The sequence below is a fragment of the Protomyctophum parallelum genome (assembly GCF_964188405.1).
Source record: "Protomyctophum parallelum genome assembly, chromosome: 18".
NCBI lineage: Eukaryota > Metazoa > Chordata > Actinopteri > Myctophiformes > Myctophidae > Protomyctophum > Protomyctophum parallelum.
Window position 1 is genome coordinate 30,244,314 of NC_139716.1, and position 17,628 is coordinate 30,261,941.

The window sequence follows — 17,628 nt, forward strand, 5'->3', positions numbered from 1 at the left end:
CAGTCCCGCCCCCCTCGAGAGACCCGGAAAACATTTTCCTCATAGGCTTTTCAGAAAGTATTTATTTAAAGACGTTTACGCCGCGGACAAAGCCAACTCTTGTCATGACAAATCATGACAATAAACACAATGTGTGTGTGTGTGTGTGGCAATGTTTTCGGCCAAAACAAAACGGCAGGTTACAACACTTTTTGTTGTTGTTTTTCTTCTTTGTAATTATTTGTTTGGTCAAAACTATTGTGTTTGTTGTCATGATTTGCCACGACTCGAGTTGGCTCCGTACGACGCTTAAAAGGTCTTTAAATAAATACTTTTTGAAATGTCTATGGGGGAAAAAAATGCATTGGGATTCATTTCCTGGGCCTGGCGTCGTCATGAAAGGTGGGCGGGGTACTGCGGCGCTCTATAGTGTAGTAAAGTGTACTATTGATAGTTGCGGCCTTACAAGAAAACTAGAATTAACAAAACATTTTAGTTAACTGAAACTAATAAAAACTAAAACTAAATTAAAAAACGATAACTAAACTGAAACTGTATTGTGTGTCCTCAAAACGAACTAAAACTAACTGAAATTATAGACAAAATACCCTTAGAACAAGTTTTACGGCAGTTTTCAGCACCGTACGGCAGCATGTAGCCACGCTAACCCTAAACCAAAGTACGAAAAAAACTAAAACTAAACTAAAACTAAGCATTTTCACCAAAATAAAGACTAGCAAACCCGCTCTAAAAACTAACTAAAACTAAACTATAATGAAAAAAAAAAACTATTATAACCTTGCACAGGACCAGGTGGCTGGGGCAACAACTGGGGCCCTCAGGGCAGTCAGGACTACGCCTACTTTGACTCGGGCTATGCCACGGGGGCCCAGCGTCCTCCCAGACCGCAGGGTGGTCCTCCCAGACAGCAGGGTGGTGGAGGAGCCCTCCAGACCCACCACCGCACCAAGAGGCACCGCAAGATCACCGGCCCGACCAGGGACCAGAAGATCCAGATCTTCTTCAACATCACAGGTATAGGCTAAAACCCATTTATAGGCCTGACGTCGAAAAAAAAGAGAAAAAAAACGTTCGCTCTGAAAGAATATATATTCCAAAAATTTGTGCCGCATTTTTTACGAATGTTCAAAAATAGCAGACCTACAAGCTCGTCGCTTGAGCTTGTAGATCTGCTATTTTTCAATAGCTAAAGTATAACATGATGCTTAGTGGTGGTCTGTTGCTGTGTTCGGACTGGTCCCACTGGTGCTACGTACGGGGGGGGGGGGGTCCATTGTCACGCAGCATTTGGCACGACTGGAATACCTTTTCCGATGGATTTTTATCTCGGGATATGCATTGATCAATAATAGTTGTTTTTTACTGTACATGGGAACGCTTGCAATGACTGTTACTGTAGAATTAAATTACAGGCACAAGTAAGGAGGACTGCTGAGTTTTTATCCTTGTTCTGACCATAGACTGTAAAAAAAATATGGACAAAGCGTTCGCCGGGTCTGATATGGACGTAAGATGAAGCCTGTCAGTCCTTGAATTGTAAATCGCCATCTTTCTAGATCCGTTTGGGCCCAGCTGGCCCATTGGCTGGCCCAGACAACGAGGCGGGACTTCCCCCCCTTCTTCTTAGTTGGTTTTTATTTTGACTCGAACGGGGGTTGGCTCCCGATCATAGACTGTAACGGTAGCCACGCCCCTCAGAACATAATTTTTTTTAATAAATGGGACCATAATTTTCCAAAAAGAATATTATGTTGCCATGAATTCAGTGCCGTAAATTATTTACGGCACTGAATTCATGGCAACATCGTATAAACAAAATTCATGGCAACATGCTTAATTAGAACATTGCAGAGATAAATCGCAGGGGTCTGAGTTAACCCCTTAGAGGCAGAATAATGGATTGCTTTTCCTTTGACATACCAAACATTGTCCTTTTTTTACCTCCAGGCAACATGCCATTGTTCTTGTCAGTAGACATCACACCATTGCTGGGAACCCCTTTTGGTGTTTTAAGCATTACAGTATGTTATACTTTAGCTATTGAAAATAGCAGATCTACAAGAGAAACAAAGCTTATGGATCTGCTATTTTTTTTAATCTTGTGGCGCAAATCTTTGAATATATATTCTTTCAGAGCGAATGTTTTTAACTCATATCTTTGCTTCTGGGGGGGTCCCTGGAACAACATATGGTGGCCAATTACATATATTTTTGGGGTCCTTGACATGAAATAGTTTGAAAACCACTGACATAGAAACATGGGGTTTGTCAGAAAACTGTCATGATTTAGAAGACATTATGTGGAATCCTCCCTCAGTCCAAAATGGGTTAAGCTGTGCCCTTTCTCCCAGCAAGCATCCCTCTGCCCCTGTCGAGGAACGACTCGGTGGAGGTAGCCAACCAGAAGAGGCTCCTGCGCACGCTGGAGCAGCTGACCAATCGGCTGAAGCGAACTCTGGCCAAGCAGCCTCTGTCCAGCTTCCACGTCTCCTCGGAGATGATCGTGTCCGACCCCAAGTCTCTGGAGAGCAGGAAGGCCTCTCTGTACTGTAGGCCGGGCTCTGTGCTCAAGGGCCGGATGTGCGGTGAGTCACGAGGATCTACGTTTCAACATATCTCCACTGTCCCAAGTTAGGGCGTTTATTTAATTGCCGTTGTGTAATAAAACGGGAATCATACGTCACAGATCTGTAGTACTATGACTGGCATCATAGAGATGACTGATGTCACTGAAGTCAGAGATCCACATTAGAGTAGGGATGCACTGATATAGAAATGATTGGTCGATACAGATACCGATGTTTAAATCACAATTTAGCTGATGCTGATACCGATATGTGACCCCTTCCAGTATTTTCACCCACAAGTCGGCTCTAATGAAACTGCACAATAGGTTTTCGTTTTTAGCCACATTAACAATGTTAAAGAATGCTTTTATTCCATCAGAAAGTCGTTTTAGTGTCATTAAGTCGTTGTAATTACATTGCAAAAATGTCGCTGTAATTACAGATTATTTGCGTATTATGGGGGTGTGAACATTCCTGCACCTATTTACATAGAGTCGTTTGGATTGGCCGTAGCTATCTTTGTTCTCCAGCCCAGATTAGTTGCAGTGTGTTTCTGTGACACAATATTAAACACAACAACATCATTATTGTTAACTTGATATGATGCTGTTGGATCTTGTAATAAAAGTATAAATTAAGTGATATTATGTATATAGTTTTTGTTGTTTTTATTTCCCCCCTTTTGTGCCAGAGAAACAAATACATCTTCATTACAAAAAAATAAATGTTCAGATTCTACAGCTTGGTACTGTTTAGGCTGCAGACAACCAACACACCAATACAGCCAACGCAAAATGTATGCTTATCAACAACAGACTAAGATTGGCTACTGCCATCTGTTAAGGTCCCTGCACACTGAGCGCGTTTTTCAGATTTTTAGCTGCGTTTCTCCATTGGTTTTCCGATAAACGCGTCCAGTCCAGTGTGCAACCACCGATACCGATATTGACCGATAACGGCAAATAATCAATCGCCCGATGCCGATACATACATCGCCACATCCTTACATTAGAGCTATACGTCAGTCCCCATGTGGATCCCAGTCGGCATGATTCCATTTAGTAGATCTATTCTAGAGTTCTAAACTGCTACATTTTGCTATACTCCGTGTATTTTATTTCTCCAGTCCAATGCCCGGTCGGCACCTACTTCTCTCTGGAATACAACGAGTGCGAGAGCTGCTGGCTGGGCTCCTACCAGGACCACGAGGGTCAGCTGGAGTGCAAGACCTGCCCCGAGGGCACCTCCACGGCCTACCTGCACTCTCGCGGCGTGCACGAGTGCAAAGGTATACAGTGCGAGTTTCCTCAAATGTGGGTATATTCACAAGGGGCACGGTGGCACAGTTGGTAGTGCTGTCGCCTCACAGCTAGAAGGTCCTGGGTTCGATTCCCACTCGGGACACTGTGGGTGCTGGCGGCGTGTTTCCTCCTCCGCGTCATCAGTGCCCATACCCGAAGGCGGGGTTGGCGAAAGGGCCTTTCTGTTTGGAGTTTGCATGTTCTCCCCGTGTCCCCTAGGGTAGATACCCTCACAAAAACATGCAGTAATCCTGGTCACTAAACTGCCTCCCCCTGGCCAGCCGGGGCGCCTGATGGAGGGGAAAGGAACTGGTTGGAATAACGTGTTCCTTCCACGCGCTACGTCCAACCAGGGAAACTCCCCCCTGTCAGGTGTAAAGGAGCAACTTGGACACTCAGGCATGAAGGAAGCATGAGTTCAAGTCCGTTGCTCTCCCCTTGTCTCCCATATATGGGGACTAGGTTGGTGGAGGGTGTGTAGAGCCCAGGATCACATTAGATGATTGATACAGGGGTGAAAAATGGGTTACAAAATCGTGGGATAAAATAATTATATATAAAAAAAAGAAAATGTGGGTATATTCTATACAGAGGCAAGAGACTGCAGTAATTGATCTATCTAATAATAAAATAGTTGTGTGTGTGTGTGTGTGTGTGTGTGTGTGTGTGTGTGTGTGTGTGTGTGTGTGTGTGTGTGTGTGTGTGTGTGTGTGTGTGTGTGTGTGTGTGTGTGTGTGTGTGTGTGTGTGTCTGTGTGCTGGACTGTGTTCATAATGGAACCGACATCAGTGCAAATCAGCACAGCGATTTATGTCTTGTGTAATAATGTCAGACCAGAGCTCGATCAGCGAGAGAGAGAGACATAGATGGAGGAAAGGGAAAGGGAGGGAGAGAGAGGGATGGTGATGGAGAGAGAGATAGCCTGTTTCACCCTCACCGCACTAACCATGGAGACGGTGCGAGAGAAGGCTAAGAGGGAAGAGCCTATTTCATGAACGCAATAACCCAGGCAATGTTGGCTATCGAGCCTCGACGATATCCCTGCCCTGTGATCTAAACAGTTTGAGTTATTTCATTGTGTGTACTATATTGAAGGACATTTCTTGCTTACACATTTTGTGCAGCTTAGAGTCTAACTGAGTTAATAGAGCCAATTAAGAATTCAGCCTATTGGAGCAGAAGCCAGCAAGCCAGTTAATTCAGTGTGCATTATCAGCAGCTGTGTCCAGCATGTTTTTATAGTTTGTTCAGAGCTGGAAGCCTGAGAGCAGCTACAGTTTTTTTACCCACTTTGGAAAATACTAACCCACGTTGGAAATATTAAGCCACTTCAGAAACCACATTAGACCATATTAGAATCGTTTTTTTGAACACCTTTTTTGTGTCACATGTTGTTTGTTTTTCTGTACACATTTTTTGGAGTCAAGCTTACTGCTTCACAGGCTTTATTGGAACTCACAACAGTCATAGAATGATGTGTTTGTGTGTGTGTGTGTGTGTGTGTGTGTGTGTGTGTTATCAGGGCAGTGTAAGCCTGGCAGTCACTCCCTCAATGGACTGGAGACGTGCGAGTCCTGCCCACTGGGTCATTACCAGGCCGATTTTGGATCCAGGGAGTGTCCGGTCTGCCCTGATGAGACGTCCACCGTCACCAGAGGGGCAGTGGACCAGTCCGAATGCGGAGGTATGAGGCTTGGAAAAAAATACATTACTACAACCTTTTAAACCGAAATAAAACCAATTTAGCACCATGACAAATCAGTGAGGTGGCGCTCTTATTATCGTACATCATCTCATTCCGGCCAATCAGAATTTGCGTCCTCACCTTCGTCTTCAATGTTTGTGTTGCGCAATGTTTGTGTTTACATGAACACTCAAAATTGTCTCATTCATTGTCAATGGCATTTAATGTTTGTGTTTGCACACACTCCAAAAGCTGGACATAGGATGGGGCTATCACCCCTCAAAAACACTCGAGCAACTCAAATAATTTTGCCTTATTGGTGATTTTAAACATTGACATCTCTCCTCTCGTCTCGTCTCCTCTCGTCTCCTCTCGTCTCGTCTCCTCTCGTCTCCTCTCCTCTCCTCTCCTCTCCTCTCCTCTCCTCTCCTCTCCTCTCCTCTCCTCTCCTCTCCTCTCCTCTCCTCTCCTCTCCTCTCCTCTCCTCTCCTCTCCTCAGTGCCCTGTTCTGCTGGTCATTTCTCTCGTACGGGCCTGGTTCCTTGCTATCCCTGTCCCAGAGACTACTATCAACCTGAGCATGGTCGCTCCTATTGCCTCTCCTGTCCGTTCTACGGCACCACCACAGTCACGGGTGCGACGGCCATTCAACACTGCTCCAGTGAGTTCATATGTCATTATTCAGTCCAAGAATTTCAGTTCCATTAAGCCATTTTGGACTGAGGTCGATAAAAAAAAGGCTTCTAAATCCTAACATTTTTCTGAAAAACCTATGTTTCTATGTCAGTGGTGCTCAACCTTTTGCATGTCAAGGAATTATCTCCATTGGGCCATGGACCCCCATCTCAAAATATGTAGTTCCAGGGACCCCCCAGAAGAAAATATTTTAAAACATTTAGGCGCGCTATGAGCTTGTAGATCTGCTATTTTTCAATAGCTAAATTATAACATAATGTTTAAAACACCAAAATGGGTTCCCGCCCGACATGGGTTAAAGTCCATTACTGTAAAAATCTAAGGAGCTGTGGCAGACTGCAGGGAAACCAAATTAATTATTACTGTATTCAGGTTTCATTGCATTGCAAAGGGTTTCTCCAGCTCTATGAATTCTTGGACATTCTTCTAAATCTCACTGTGTTTGACCTGTCCTGGGGCGTCTCAGACCTGATTCGTAAATAGGATTTAGTTGCGTGTAATCAGCGTGGGAATGGAAATAATTTGAAATGCAAGTGGACTACTGGGGAATGGAAATTAATACACTCCATGACTTAAGTGTGAAAATGAGCCGTAGCTTGTTGTTAGGCGTCGCCAAAAAGTCTGGAATATAGGATTGTATTCACTTGGATAGCAAACCATCTGCCAGTTCAGTGGAAAGATTCTCACTTCAGTTTTTCCAACTGATTTCTTTGCTCACATTGTCTCGGCTTGTTCTCTGTGTGTTGCCAGGTTTTGGCTCCAGCTTTCTGCCTAAGGAGGAGAGTGTCACTTCAGCACCTGAGGTGGATGTCAGTAAGGCGGATTACCAAGCCAGCAGCCAGGTGAGCTTTTGTGCTTTATATGCACATTTTCTCTCAGACTATCATAGTTTACCGGGCAGGTACATTTCAACCTTGGTTGAAATGTACCGTCTTAAGGCCTATTCATAGTCTGGATTTTCGGTGGTGAGGTGACCCACCGCTCCGGTGGTGAGCTGACCACCGGAGCTGAAATAACGTTGAGCGGTGGTGAGTAAAAAACAGAGAGAAGGGCTGGAGCGGTGGCGGTGGTTTGCTCTTCACCGCGGCTCGTGACGTCATGTTGTAGTTTCGGTGGTCACCCCACCACCGAAAATCCAGACTATGTATGAGCCTTTAGTGTCTTACCATAAAGCACCCACGCTTGGAGGAAATGAGACGTGTTTGCTTGGACACATTCACGTTTCACCCTGGCATGCAAAAAGCTGCGATCTGATTGGCTCTCTCTCTGTAGGTGTTCCACGAGTGCTTCCTGAATCCCTGCCAGAATAAAGGGACGTGTGAAGAGGTGGGGGCTGGCTACTTCTGCACCTGTATGCCCGGATTCACTGGTAAACATGGGGTTAAAATAATATATTAGTAAATTAGTCAAAATGGATTATGTTGAGAGTGAGACATTGATATTAAGCTTTGTGTGAATGAAAATCCATTGACTGAATTTATGAAAGTCCTGCCAACAACAGCCAAAAAAAAATTAAACCAGGAAACTTCTTGAACCCTATAGCGTCCCATTTTCTGTTTACAATGTGTTAATCCTCCATGGAATATGAATTAATATTCTATAACATGACACAGTGTAAACCTCCATCACGTCTCATTATCACCCCTCTCTAGGCGCCAAGTGTGACAGTGACATAGACGAGTGCGACTCTGCGCCGTGCCAGAACGGAGGCATGTGCAAGGACGGCATGGGAGACTTCCAGTGTCAATGCAAGCCTGGCTTTGTGGGTATGGAAAAGGGCTCACATGAATTATGTTCACACATAAACATGTCTGAACATGTCTCGTACATTTAGTGGGGTTTTTTTAAGTTCTTTTTTTAGTGTGTGTGCGTGCGTGTGTGTTTTTTGTACGTTTTTGTACGTTTTTTTTTTTAGTTTTTTCTTTTTAATTTTAGTTCTTATCGAGCCCACTATCGAGCATTTTCTATTGTTTTGTGGAAAGGGGGGAGACGACAATACATTCAGAACAGAACCGGTATGTTTTACTAGGGGCCTTCAAATACCGTACTTTTCAGAACAGACAGAAGGCAATTGACCTTTTTTACTTTAGGAAAATAACATTGAAGAAACTTCAAACTGGTTGTGTGTACCGGTATACGCTTTAAAAGCGTAATTTTGTTTACCCCGCTGGTTAGAAGGCTTTTTATCTGTATTTGTGGCAGCATGACTGATTAGATTTATTTCCTGATCGCCTCTTGTCGATGACGTGACGGGCCTCTATGCTTGATAAGCCCCAAAGCTTATTGACACCGGGTACTCAATACGTTTGTTATCGGGTTTTTGTCGGGTATCGAGCTCCATCCCTACTCACATTGAACCCTTTTCCACCGGTTGGGAACCGGTTTTTAGTCCATGAGCCAGACCTCCAAAATGGGAACGTAATATGAATTGAGTGTGCAAAACCGTCTATATTAAATCATTTATAGGATCAAGATAAGTAAATTAATATATGACACACTTCCACAGTAGTAGCCTTTTCTTTTTACTTTTGCATATTTTCCTATATAATGCCTAATTTGCATATTTTATTTTTTAATATTTTTAATACAATACATCATTGTCTTTGTGTAAGTTATCAACTGGGCAAGTTTCATGGTGATAACAATCTAATATAGGTATGGTTTTGCACACTCAATTCATAATTAACGTTCCAATTTGGAGCTCTGGCTCATGGACTAAAAAGAACCAAAAAGAACTGAACCGTTTCCCAACCGGTGGAAAAGGGGCCAATTGTGTGTTGAGCTTGTAGATCTGCTATTTTTGGTATTGTGATACTTGGTTGTAACCAAGTATAAATCAGGCACTAGCCTGCAGACTGCGCCCGTTGTTCCCGTGCGGTTCTTCCATGTCCCCCCTGCTGTTGTTGTTGTTGTATTCCACTAATGTGCTCTCTCTCTCCGTGTCCCAGGCTCTCTGTGCGAGGCGGAGGTGAACGAGTGTCTCTCCTCCCCCTGTCTGAACGAGGGGGTCTGTGTGGACGAGGTGAACCGCTTCACCTGCGGCTGTGCCGACGGATTCACAGGTTAGAGATCAGTGGTTCCCAAACTGTGGTTTCAATTCAAAAATAGCAAAGAAATCTTTCACGATTTCAATTCAAATGTAGCAAAAGTGCACTGCGTTTTGAGCTTGTAGATCAGCTATTTATGCCATGTACGTAGTAATATGCAATGAGCAGCACGTTCTCCAGGGAACAACACGACGGCGGTGTAAATCAAGGCTCTCGTTAAAAGCAATGGTTTGACCGTCCGCATCACATCAAAACCTACAGAGCATGACCGCAATCTCCATCTACCGTAGCAGATATATGTGACCAGATTTGACTGAGAGACTGCCATCGCGCAAATTCCAGCTTTTCACCAGATTTTTTTTATGACTCTTCTTTTTTTCAAAATGACTCTTCACGTACTAGGTGTAATGTTAGAGACCACAGAAGTGAACCTTTCAAGCCTGTTTTCTCCATATCTACAAAACTGAACAACCAATATGTCAATTTGAAGCTATGATTCCCTGCTTTCATATGACGTGAAAAAACAAAAATTCAAAAGAATCCAACGGCAGTCTCTCAGTCAAATTAAAACCAATTCAGTGGGACTTATTACAGCACGTTACGTTATCTTATGTTATCACGTATGATATCCCTATCCAGGTTCTCGTTGTGAGCTGGAGATCAACGAGTGTCTGTCCAACCCCTGCGTGAACGGGGGTGTCTGTGAGGACCTGATGGGGGGGTACTCGTGCACCTGTGCCTTGGGCTTCTCGGGGGACCACTGCGAGGTCAACGTGGACGACTGCTACAACGCCCCCTGTCTGCACGGAGGCTCGTGTTTGGACGGCATCAACAGTTTCAGGTAGTCTTTTTCTGCCCTTAAAAGGTATATTTCACTTTTTTTTTAACGGTCATTTTGTCGTCTACACACCCCAGACAGTTTTTAAGTTGCTCGAGTCAGTGTTTAGATGTTTGATATTCATTTAGATGTTTGATATTCAAAAACCCACTAGGGCGGCCGCGAGGTTGCGACATACACGAAACATACACGTTACTAAAATAATAATAAACTAGAACTGCACTCTGTCGAGTGCCTACTTGCTTGTTGCACACTAGTAGGCCATGTATTGCGCAAGCAGAGCGCTGTCGACCGCTACAAACTGTTAAATCTCAGATTCTCTGTGAAGGAACGTTTGAAATGTTGAATTATTAGGTTTAGCTATTTGCTACCTACCTACGGTACTTTATGCATGTAAAAAAGTAGTATTATGAAGTTTCTATCTATAAAAGAAATACAGTTTTATCGAAGAATTATTCTGGATCCCTTTTTAGTTCCTCAAAGAAAAATAAATCATCGATATCCAATGAAAAAAAAGGTATATAAACTGAAATAAAATATGTTATCACGTATACAGTATAATTATTTATTTAAAATTGTCAATTGCTTTAAATGTACTTAATCTTGGTATATAGTGATATTAATACTAAATGCCTCTGTGTATATGTAATTTCTAAGTTGATTAGCGGTATACTGTGGTTACTTTGCGCCACTTTTGATGCGTATGCACCGTCCCAGCATATTCGATGCGTATGCACTGTCCCAGCAAATGACGTAATGACTACTTGTGCCTGATACGGCAGTGGTGCCAGATTACATACATGTATACATGGGAGCTTACCTTTAATCCTCCCGACACTAAAACATATCGTCATTACGTCACCATCGAAAATCAATTACACTCTGGCATTGGGTCCTTTAATCCACATCTTTATTACGTCATCATTGAGAGCTAGTTATACCAGTTATACCCTGACGTCATATGCTGGGACGGTGCATACGCATCAAATATGCTGGGACGGTGCATACGCATCGAATATCGCCCTGGGCGAAACTACCGTAGTACTTGCACACTCTGCTTGCGCAAGTAATAATACTATGAGGGAAAGCAAAGAAAAAAAGGGGGACAACGGAGACAGCCCCTTTCACCTGACACATTATTACTATGTCATCATTTCTTGTTTTAATTACTATTTTCGTTTATTTTAATAGTTATTTTTAGATTTTCTTATGTTGTTATGTTCTTTCCCTTTTTCATCCAAAGATAATCACACCAGTGTTACACCAGTGTAGTCTGGGTCATGGTGGTCAGTCATTGTGAACATGTCCTGAACTGGGCTGTCCTGTCCCTCAGATGCCAGTGTGTGGAGGGCTTCCGGGGCCGGCTGTGCGAGGTGGACGTGGACGAGTGTGACCCCAACCCCTGCGTGAACGGGGCCAGCTGCCTGGACGGCGCCGGGGCCTACACCTGCCGCTGCCTCCCTGGGTTCAACGGAACCAGGTGTGAGACAGGTATACTATAGGAAGAGAGAAGTATACCAATTCCGGGCACAGACGGAAACTGGGTTTCAAGGGTGGAGAGAGAGATGGAGAGGGGGAGGGAGAGAGAAACGTGGTCGCACTGCTGCTGCGTTTTTGAGTGGTGCAACCACTCCTACAACCAGCAATGTCCGTGTTCATCTACTGTATGTGTTCACCTATGTGTTCACCCACCCAACTATGTGACGTTAATGAGCACCAGTATGTACCAGCAGGGGCCAGTAGGGGGCGCCAGAAACGGAGAGGGATAGTGCTGCTCTGTTGCCTGCTAATGAGAGAGAGGTGGGGGGGAGTTGCACCACTCAGTTCACACGGGTGTGATTTTTTTTAACACAATCCGTGCTACCACCCCAGGCCAGAACGTGGCGCCTGTGCCAAAAGAATACATGAAAACACAAAGAAGAAGAAGAAAGGCTCCCCGACTAACCATACAACTGTTGTTATTATTAGGCATGGAGGGGCAGCAGCACCCAGCGGTATAAGCATCAGCGCTAGCTTAGCTTGTTTTCTCATTTGGAGCAGAAAAAGGACAAATAAGCGCGTGTACTCGCACGTGCACGTCAGATCCGTATGTAGGCTGTCAAATCCGTATCACGCTGATTCAAAGCGTGACACAGATCTAAAAATGGATTAAATGTTTACCGACTCATCTGACGAACGTCTCTCTCTCTCTCTGTTCCTGCCTTTTTAGAAATGTCCTCGGCCTTCAACCTGGACTTCGAGGTGTCGGGCATCCACGGCTACGTGATGATGGACGGGGCCATGCCGGCTCTGACGGAGATCACCTGCACCTTCTGGATGAGGTCGTCGGACACCATCAACTACGGCACGCCCATCTCCTACGCCGTGGAGGAGAACGACAACGCATTCCTCCTCATCGACTACAACGGGTCAGTGAGATGACCAGGGTTTGATTCGCTGACCGGGGATGGGGGGGGGGGGGGGATCCATGCCTCTGCTTTTTTTTAAGCCTTGTCCAGCTTTGAGGGTCTGTGCACACATTGTCCTAACAGAAACATTGAATGCCGTTGACAATGAATGGCCAGTTTTGAGGGTTTGTGTAAACACAAACATTATGTACAAACAGTGTAAGAGCCATAAACGTCAAGACGTCTAATTGTCAATTATGTACCGGATGCCACGGACGACAATATTTTTGAAAATTCCTCTAATCTGGTGTACAGGTGATGACATGCACATGATGCATAATAGAATTACAAATTCTTTCTTTCTTTATAATGGGAGAATTGGCACTCAAAGCCTAAACTGGTGACCACCAGGTGGCGCTGAAAGAGCAACATGAAGACAAAAGTGAGGGCGCAAATTATATCCGAATATTGATATATTATTGATTTTCTTTTAATGTCAAATGTATTTGTATTTAGTTCATATAGCTTGTAGGTCTGCTATTTTTTGAAGAATCGTGAAAAGTGACATGAAAGTGTTTGAGAACGACTGACATTTTCAGCTTTTTCAAGAAAACAGTCAGGATTTAGAAGACATTTGCATGAGATGAGATATACTTTATTAATCCCCGAGGGGAAATTGAAGCGTTACAACAGCATAAAGTGCATAAAAGCTAAAAACTACTGGACAGACAGAAGAACACAAAACAGACACAAATGGACATATAAACACACAAGACCAGGACCACCAAGGACCATATTATGCCATTTGGGGCAGAGGCAGTTCTTATGCCCCTTAGATAGCATTTCTGTTGGCTTAGATAGCATTTGACACAGACTTATAGCATGTAGACAGCACTATAATTGTATTGTATATAGTCATATCACGCCATAGTACATATGTATAGCATAGTAGTACATATGTATAGTTTATATGTATAGTGTATGTATAGTTTCATTATATAGATATTCCACTGTTACTTTCTTAGCTTACGCATGTTTCATGATAAATGCTTTTATGTGATGTATTCCCATGCTTTTGTTCTTGCTTAAAGTCGCTCTGGATTAAGAGCGTCTGCTAAATGCCTAAATTGTAAATTGTTATGCATTCGCATTGAATAGTCCGATAGCAGTTGGCATAAAAGAAAGTCTGTAACGTTCCGTGTGCATCCTCGGGGGGGATCATTCCCAGGTCAAAATGGGTTTAGTGGTTAATCTTTCCACATTGTGTGCGCTCCTCCTCCGTAGCTGGGTGCTGTACGTGAACGGTAAGGAGAGGATCACGGACTGCCCCGCGGTCAACACGGGCCACTGGTACCACATCGGGGTGTCGTGGCGGAGCTGGGACGGAGACTGGCGGCTGTACATCAACGGGAGGCCCTCGGACGGCGGCAAGGGCCTGTCGGTGGGCACCACCATCCCAGGTGTAGTGCAGTGTTGTTTTCGTCGACTAAAACTAAAATTAAAAAAAAAATTAAAAAAATCGTCGACTACCTTTTTCCACTGACGAATACTGAATGGAAACTAAATAAAAGCTAAGCTATGATGACTAAAACTATAAGACTAAATATTATTGACAATTTCATCAAGAATTCAAACTAGACTAAAATGTTAGGAAGGGACTAGTGGACAAGAGATCCAGTATAAGGCATTTTACACTTTACACTTGACACAACGTGTCGCGCTGCGACACGTTGTGAACTTGTAGATCTGCTATTTTCAGCAAGTGTAAAAACAGTCATTACGACGGCGTCATGGCCCGCCAAAATACATCTTAGTCGACTAAATCACCTGTAGATTTTGTCGACTAAATCACCTGTAGATTTAGTCTACAGTGGAGGAGAGGTTGCATGGTGAGCTGTGAGTAACCTGTGGAGGAGAGGTTGCATGGTGAGCTGTGAGTAACCTGTGGAGGAGAGGTTGCATGGTGAGCTGTGAGTAACCTGTGGAGGAGAGGTTGCATGGTGAGCTGTGAGTAACCTGTGGAGGAGAGGTTGCATGGTGAGCTGTGAGTAACCTGTGGAGGAGAGGTTGCATGGTGAGCTGTGTAGTAACCTGTGGAGGAGAGGTTGCATGGTGAGCTGTGTAGTAACCTGTGGAGGAGAGGTTGCATGGTGAGCTGTGAGTAACCTGTGTGCTGTGCTTGCGTGTGGTACCGTGTAGGTGGCGGGGCCTTGGTGCTGGGTCAGGACCAGGACCAGAGGGGCGACGGCTTCAACCCCGTGGAGTCGTTTGTCGGCTCGCTGAGCCAGCTGAACATCTGGGACCGCGTTCTGACGCCACAGCAGGTATGCGTTCACAACAAGGGGTGCCCCAAAAAGGGAGATTGTGATCTACCACAGTAGATCACAAAGGTGACTAAATTTGACTGAGGGACTGCCATTGGGTTTTTTTGAATTTTCGTTTTTTCATGTCATATGAAAGCAGGGAGATATGGCGTATAGAGTAATGTCTTACAGAAAACAGCGAGTTGAGAAAACGGCTTGAAAGGTTCACTTCTGTGGTCTCTAACATTACACCTAGCTACATGTTTGGGCATTTATTTCATATTTACATGTCGATTTCAGCTCTGACATTTGTTTCAGACATGCTCTAGTATGTGAAGAGTCTGCCTGTGCTATAAACCCATTTTTTTCACCTCTGGTGAAAAGCTGGAATTTGCGCCATGGCAGTCTCTCAGTCAAATCTGGTCACAATAAGGCTGCATGTGCAGGTAGACCACATGACATGGCCCTGAAAATATATATAATTTAAATATACAAATCTATATATTTTTTTGGCATCTGCCACTTGAATTTAGGTGACTTGATTGACATCAAAAAGAGATTAATTGAAAACACCTGTCCTTCTTTCTGGTGACTGATAGCCTTCTAATACGTGAGGGGGCCGTGTTTTTTCATTTACTGTTTATATTTATTTTTAATACTTCTTTTTGATGTTTAAGTCTCCTCCGGCCTCCTCCTGGAGGAGGTTCTTTTCCAAAACAATTAAGAAAAATAAATTAAAACAGTAAATGAAACAGCACCGGCCCCCTCGCGTATTGGAACCAGAAAAAAACAGAAAAAAGTTTGATGTTTTCGATGAATCTATCATGGTTAAAATTAGTTTTGAATTTATTATGGGTTTGTTTAGGAAGGGGGCGAGGCAGATAAAATGAATATCAAATATCGAATTACTGAATCAAGTAACTTAAAAACCGTCTGTTTTATTTTTTTTAAGTGAAATATCCCTTCAATTTTCAAAAAGTCTACATAATTAGAGAACGGAATTGTGGACAAAACCTTATCCAACATTTTTCATTTTGGGTCTAAATTACGTCTAAATCTCATCAAATGGTGGTCCGTCCGTGGTTGAAATGCTGAAAAAATACTGGGCCTTGATGTGAAAAAGGTGTTGAAACCCACTGATCTATTGCATATTGCTGCATTGTGTGCGTTGTGCCTGTCTCTCTACGGTTGGGCAGATCAAAGTCCTGGCCAGCAGCTGTCCCGCCAACCATGTGACCCACAGAGGGAACGTCCTTGCTTGGCCGGACTTCCTCAGCGGAGCGACGGGCCGGGTCAAGACCAACCTCAACAGCATCTTCTGTGCCGGTAAGGTTGTCCTGTTGTCACATTATCTTTGTAATTCTACAATAAATGTAATTTATAGTTTTTGGGGTTGCTGTTGCTTGCTAATATATGAGAGAGAGAGAGAGAGAGAGAGAGAGAAACTCGGTTCACACAGGTGTGATTTCTTTGGCCTCGTTGTAAATGTAGTGGGTCGCACACACCAAGACTGCAGTTCAAATATAGTTTATTTCATATTTGAAACAAATGGACAAACGTTTCGGCTATCCAGCCTTCATCAGTGCACTGGATAGCCGAAACGTTTGTCCATTTGTTTCAAATATGAAATAAACTATATTTGAACTGCAGTGTTTGTTTGTGCGACCCACTACCCTTTATTTTGATATGTTTTGAACGGCTGGCGCACCTATAGTCAGAGCGCGGTGGTCATATGAAGATTGATCTAAATGTAAAATACTAGTTCAAAAAGTATTTCATTCAGGCCTTGTTCGTTACTAAACATGTTGCCATCTTGTGCTCTTTTGATTTTAGTCGGTGCATGGCAAATTATTTTTTCAGATACCACTGAAAGCAGAAACATACTGTACATGTGGTTTCTCCTTTGCTCTCCCCCATTCTTCCCGTGCAGACTGCCCCCCTCTGGAGGGCTCAGTGCCTCACCTGCATGCCTCCACTGTGGACGTGAGCCCGGGAGCCCAGGTGCAGCTGTCCTGTGATCCCGGCTTCTACCTGGTGGGGGAGCCGTTGCTGCAGTGTCAGAATAAAGGAGAGTGGAGCCACCCACTGCCTCTATGTAAACGTAAGACTAATGTAAACGTAAGACTCGCATCTATGACTCTACGAGTCATTTTTGTTGAGTTATATTACCATATCTTTGAAGCTGAACTTGTCACACTCGAGATGCCCCCCATCGTCATTGATCAAAGCACAAGTTCTATCTCCACTCAAGTCTTGTGCTGTGCTGTGCTGTGCTATTATTAACTAATTGACACTAAAACTAACTCATCGAATCCTCATCGAGTCTGTCTGCCTCCAGTGTTGTTTCGTCGACTAAAACTAAGATGAAAAAGGTTCGTCGGCTACCTTTTTCCACTGACAAAAACGAATGGAAACTAAATGAAAACTAAGCTATGATGACTAAAACTAAATATACTGACAATTTTGTCGACAAATAAAAAATAGACAAGTAGGCAAGTGTAAAAACACTCATTACGGTGGCATCAAGGCCCACCAAAACACATTTTAGTCGACTAAATCACCTGTAGTTTTAGTCGACTAAATGTCATAAGATTTTAGTCGACTAAATCTACAGGTGATTTAGTCGACTAAAATTTTATGACATTTAGTCGACTAAAACTAGACACTAAGATATTTCCAGGTGACTAAAATGTGACTAAAACTAAATGAAGTTTCAGTCCAAAGACTATGACTAAACAAAAAAATCGAAATTTGCTGCCAAAAAACAACACTGTCTGCCACAGGGGTGCCACAGGGGTGCCACAG

General features: G+C 43.6%; 1 protein-coding gene across 2 annotated transcripts in view; it reads left to right on the forward strand.

Moving 5' to 3' along the window:
- Positions 1 to 17,628, forward strand: part of svep1 (sushi, von Willebrand factor type A, EGF and pentraxin domain containing 1) — a 182,161-nt gene that overhangs the window by 127,538 nt on the left and 36,995 nt on the right. For both annotated transcript variants that reach the window (XM_083789323.1, XM_083789322.1), the window contains 16 exons: positions 787 to 1,014; positions 2,352 to 2,585; positions 3,694 to 3,855; positions 5,391 to 5,552; positions 6,052 to 6,213; positions 6,999 to 7,090; positions 7,521 to 7,617; positions 7,901 to 8,014; positions 9,197 to 9,310; positions 9,935 to 10,136; positions 11,467 to 11,624; positions 12,343 to 12,541; positions 13,805 to 13,980; positions 14,720 to 14,844; positions 16,020 to 16,149; positions 16,754 to 16,924. In XM_083789323.1, the coding sequence (XP_083645449.1) occupies positions 787 to 1,014; positions 2,352 to 2,585; positions 3,694 to 3,855; positions 5,391 to 5,552; positions 6,052 to 6,213; positions 6,999 to 7,090; positions 7,521 to 7,617; positions 7,901 to 8,014; positions 9,197 to 9,310; positions 9,935 to 10,136; positions 11,467 to 11,624; positions 12,343 to 12,541; positions 13,805 to 13,980; positions 14,720 to 14,844; positions 16,020 to 16,149; positions 16,754 to 16,924 (2,526 nt within the window). The remainder of the gene's footprint in view (positions 1 to 786; positions 1,015 to 2,351; positions 2,586 to 3,693; positions 3,856 to 5,390; positions 5,553 to 6,051; positions 6,214 to 6,998; positions 7,091 to 7,520; positions 7,618 to 7,900; positions 8,015 to 9,196; positions 9,311 to 9,934; positions 10,137 to 11,466; positions 11,625 to 12,342; positions 12,542 to 13,804; positions 13,981 to 14,719; positions 14,845 to 16,019; positions 16,150 to 16,753; positions 16,925 to 17,628) is intronic.